The following is a 4,381-nucleotide window of genomic DNA, read 5'->3' on the forward strand; positions in this document are numbered from 1 at the left end:
AATTTGTGTTATTTCGGGGCAAATTGGGGAATATTGAATTTTTTGTGAAAATGTTGACCCCGCGGTGAACGTGTTTTTTCAACTGGAGAAAACTTGAAACGCCCATATCTTGGATAAGGAAGGAGTGAGAGAGCTCACATTTCAGACACAGCATCCAGGCTGCAATGGCTTCAATTTGTGTTATTTCGGGGCAAATTGGGGAATATTGAATTTTTGGTGAAAATGTTGACCCCGCGGTCAATGTTTTTTTCAGCTGAGGAGATAACTTGAAACGCCCATATCTTGGGCAAGGAAGGAGTTAGAGAGCTCACATTTCAGACACAGCATCCAGGCTGCAATGGCTTCAATTTGTGTTATTTCGGGGCAAATTGGGGAATATTGAATTTTTTGTGAAAATGTTTACCCCGCGGTCAATGTTTTTTTCAGCTGAGGAGAACTTGAAACGCCCATATCTTGGATAAGGAAGGAGTGAGAGAGCTCACATTTCAGACACAGCATCCAGGCTGCAATGGCTTCAATTTGTGTTATTTTGGGGCAAATTGGGGAATATTGAATTTTTGGTGAAAATGTTGACCCCGCGGTCAATGTTTTCTTCAGCTGAGGAGAACTTGAAATGCCCATATCTTGGATAAGGAAGGAGTGAGTTTTACAGTGTTTAGAAGAAAGTGATGAAGCCACCCATGACCCTGGATCAGGGGTGTCAAAGTAAAATACACAGAGGGCCATAAAACTACATTTGCTACAAGTCGAGGGCCAGACTGGTTCAATGTTTATTAAAACATATTGAAATGATTGCACATAGCCTATTGAACCAAGACCTCACACAGTGTATATTATTGAATCATTTAATGAATCAAGCAATATTTTCTTATGGCTCTGTCAGTAATTTCAACAGAAACATTTTTCAACAGGCAAACAGCAACCAAGTAAATTTCCTTCAAAAACAAAATATGTTCCTTAACAAGATAACAAGATAAGATAAATGCAGAAATGAAATTGCATGCATTATGAACCCAAAATGCATTATTGTACTGCTCTATGATCCTCACCAATCACTGCTTTCAAATAGTAAAATGAGAAAATGGTAACAAATGTAAACATTTAACTGAATTAAAAACTGAAAATACGTTAACGCTCTGTGATGCTCACTTGTCTGAGGCTGAGCCTGAAACTTGGTGGTGTTTCATCTTTTGTACAATTTCATCAATGTTTGGGGTCAGGCTCTGAGCTGAGGAAATCCTCAGGATTGAATGAAGGTGTTCATCAGTAAGCCGGCTCCTATGTGATGTTTTGTTAAGCTTCATCAAAGAGAACAGTTGTTCACACAGGTATGTGCTGCCAAACATAGAGAGCCTCTGAGCCGCTTGGATGCGCAGCTGGGGCATTGTGTCGGGGATGAAACATGCAAACTCAGCAGCGCCCACTCTCTCATATTTTTCCTTCAGTGCGTCATCACACTGGAGCTCAATCAACTCCATTTGTAGGTTTGGTGGTGCGCTTTCCATGTCAACTGCAAAAGGATTGCTGAGCAGTTCAAACCTGCTTTTTTGGGCTTCAAAGTCAGCAAATCGGCGTCGGAAGTCGGCGGCAAGTTTGCTAAGTTTTCTTTCCGCATCTGCGTCTCCCGCAGACTCAGCTTGAGTTTAAACGCCCTCACTGTCAGAGATGATGCGCCCCCGTCCCTGCAGCTGCAGGTTCATTACATTAAGATGGCTCGTGATGTCGCACAGAAACGCCACTTCACACTGGAACTTCTCATCTCGGAGCGCTGTAGTGTCTTTCCCTTTGCTTTCCATGAACTGACAGATCTCCTCACGCAGCTCGAAACACCTTTTCAGCACCTTTCCCTGGCTTAGCCACCGCACCTCTGTGTGATAAGGCAAGTCACCATACTCTGTATTTAACTCGCCCAGAAATGCCTTGAACTGGCGGTGATTTAAACCTCTGGCTCTAATGAAGTTAACTGCTCGTGTTATGGTGCTCATTACATCTTCCATTTTCAATGCTTTGCCACACAACGACTCCTGGTGTATTATGCAGTGATAAGCTGTCAGCTCACCGGTGACGTTTTCCTCCCGCATCCTCTCACGGATCCTTGCCACCAATCCACTCTTGTGCCCGCACATCGCGGGTGCTCCGTCTGTAGTCAGTCCCACAAGTTTATCCCAACGCAGCCCCATTTCATTTACACATCTGGATACCTCTTCATACAGATCTTGTCCTGTAGTTGTGCCATGCATTGGACGTAATCCCAAAAACTCTTCAGTTATGCACAGGCTGGAGTCCACGCCGCGGATGAAAATCGACAGCTGGGCAATGTCAGATGTGTCTGTGCTCTCATCCACAGCAAGGGAATATGCGATGAAATCTTTTCCCTTTCCCACAAGCTGTTGTTTTAGATTGGCGGAAAGCTGGTCTACACGTTCAGCAATGGTGTTTCTGCTCAGGCTCACGTTTAAAAATAGTTGCCTTTTGTCCGGGCACACGGCGTCACAAACTTTAAGCATACAGTTTTTAATAAACTCTGCCTCGGTAAATGGCCGGGCTGATTTTGCGACGTCTTCTGCCACAATAAAACTGGCCTTGACCGCAGCCTCGCTTTGTGATTTGGCTGTTGTGAACAGAGCCTGCCGGGACTTGAGACCTCTTTTTAATTCTTCTACCTTCTGTAGTTTTTGTTCTGTGTCCATATTCTTGTATTTGTCTTTGTCTTTGTGTTTCTGAGACGTTTCATAGTGCCTTCTTAGATTATATTCTTTCATTACAGCGACACTTTCTCCACACTGAAGACACACGGGTTTGCCTTTTACCTCCGTGAACATGTATTCTGCCTCCCACCTTTCTTGAAACCCCCTGTTCTCAGCGTCCACCTTTCGTTTAGCCATTTTTGTGGAGAGGGGTACCTGCAACTGTTTTGATTGCTGATGAATGATGAAGTGCTGAATAATGCTGCAGTGTGTTCGCGGGCTTTCGCTCGCGGTGCATTGTGGGGAATGTAGTGTTACGCTTGTGCGTGCAAAACATCCGCGGGCAGCCGCGGGCCGGTTCTAATAGTAATTAAAAATCATCCCGGGGGCCATAGATAATTCATTTGCGGGCCGGATCTGGCCCGCGGGCCTTGAGTTTGACATATGTGCTTTAGAGCAACAAGGGTTATTCATTCCACAGCCGGGCACATTCATAAAGGGTACAGTACAGTGCGTGATAGCTGATAATCTTGGGGCTCATGGTCTAGCTAGGTTTGTAGAAAGTTTCTAAGGGATCTATTTTTGCAAATTTTGTACAGCTCAGAGTTGCCTCATTCAGACGCAGGAAGTAAAATTGGGCACATTTGAAGCCAGAACCAAAGAAGGCCATCAGCTGCACATCACAACAGCTCAGAAAGAAGGTGTCAGCTGCTTTGGTGTAAAAAAAGTTTGTGTTTTGACTGACAGGTTGTCTCATTTTGATGTTACGAGTAGTTACCCCCCCAGATATCGTTCACAATCTTTTTGAGGGCATAGTGCCGATTGCATTGGCACTCTGGATCACCTCAACAGTCTCATTCATTCATTTCCATATAAGTGGGGGGATAAAACAAACCGCCCTCATTTGTTATCACAAAATTTGCAAAGGGAAAAAGACAATAGGTGGCGACGCCCACGAAAATTGGTGTCTCCTTCGACTACTTTCTTTGATAGTTGGAAGACTTGTTCCCAGTGATGAATCTGCATGGCATGTTATTTTGGATTTAAAGGATATTGTGGAATTGGTTGTTGCCCCCATTCATACTGCAGAGTCAATTGCATATTTGGAGTGCAAAATCTCAGAGCACCGACAGCGATATCAAAAACTATTTCCTGATAAAAAGTTGTTGCCAAAACATCATTTTCTGGAACATTATCCAAAGCTCATAAAATGTTTTGGTCCCCTTGTGACACTGTGGACAATGCGCTCGGAGGCCAAGCACAGCTTTTTTAAGCAGGTGGTTAGGCATACAAATAACTTTAGGAACATAACTCTGCCATTGGCTACCAAACATCAGTTGATGGTGGGCTATAATATGCTCATACCTGATTGTGAAACATTATCCTTGGAGGTTGCAAATATCTCAAAAGTCCCGATTGATGTCCTGAATGAGGATGTTGTGAATACCCTTACTCAGAAGTACCCTGAAGTCACTGCTGTAAACCTACAAAAAAAGCATGATAGTTGTGCATGGATCATGTGGGGGTCTCCCAGAATTCTCTGAAATAATTCAACTGTTTATTGTAAAAGATGATTTGAGTCTAATCATCAGAAATCTATCTTCTTGGTATAGAGAGCACTACAGAGCCTATGAATTGCATTGCAACAAGAGAGCTGGCATTGGTTAATGTGAAGGAGCTTGCTGACCAGTACC

General features: G+C 43.7%; 1 protein-coding gene across 1 annotated transcript; it reads right to left on the bottom strand.

Annotated features, from left to right (window-relative positions):
* Nucleotides 1-1,122: 1,122 nt before the first annotated feature.
* On the bottom strand, nt 1,123-2,885 carry LOC142992248 (general transcription factor II-I repeat domain-containing protein 2-like). The gene is given in 3 exon segments (XM_076142618.1): nt 1,123-1,585; nt 1,588-1,658; nt 1,660-2,885. Coding segments are annotated over 3 exon segments (1,737 nt in total). The 3' UTR covers nt 1,123-1,145.
* Nucleotides 2,886-4,381: the final 1,496 nt, after the last annotated feature.

This window comes from Genypterus blacodes, unplaced genomic scaffold (genome assembly GCF_046128005.1).
Source record: "Genypterus blacodes isolate CSIRO-AG114 ecotype Tasmania unplaced genomic scaffold, CSIRO-AGI_Gbla_v1 ptg000021l_1, whole genome shotgun sequence".
Taxonomy (NCBI): domain Eukaryota; kingdom Metazoa; phylum Chordata; class Actinopteri; order Ophidiiformes; family Ophidiidae; genus Genypterus; species Genypterus blacodes.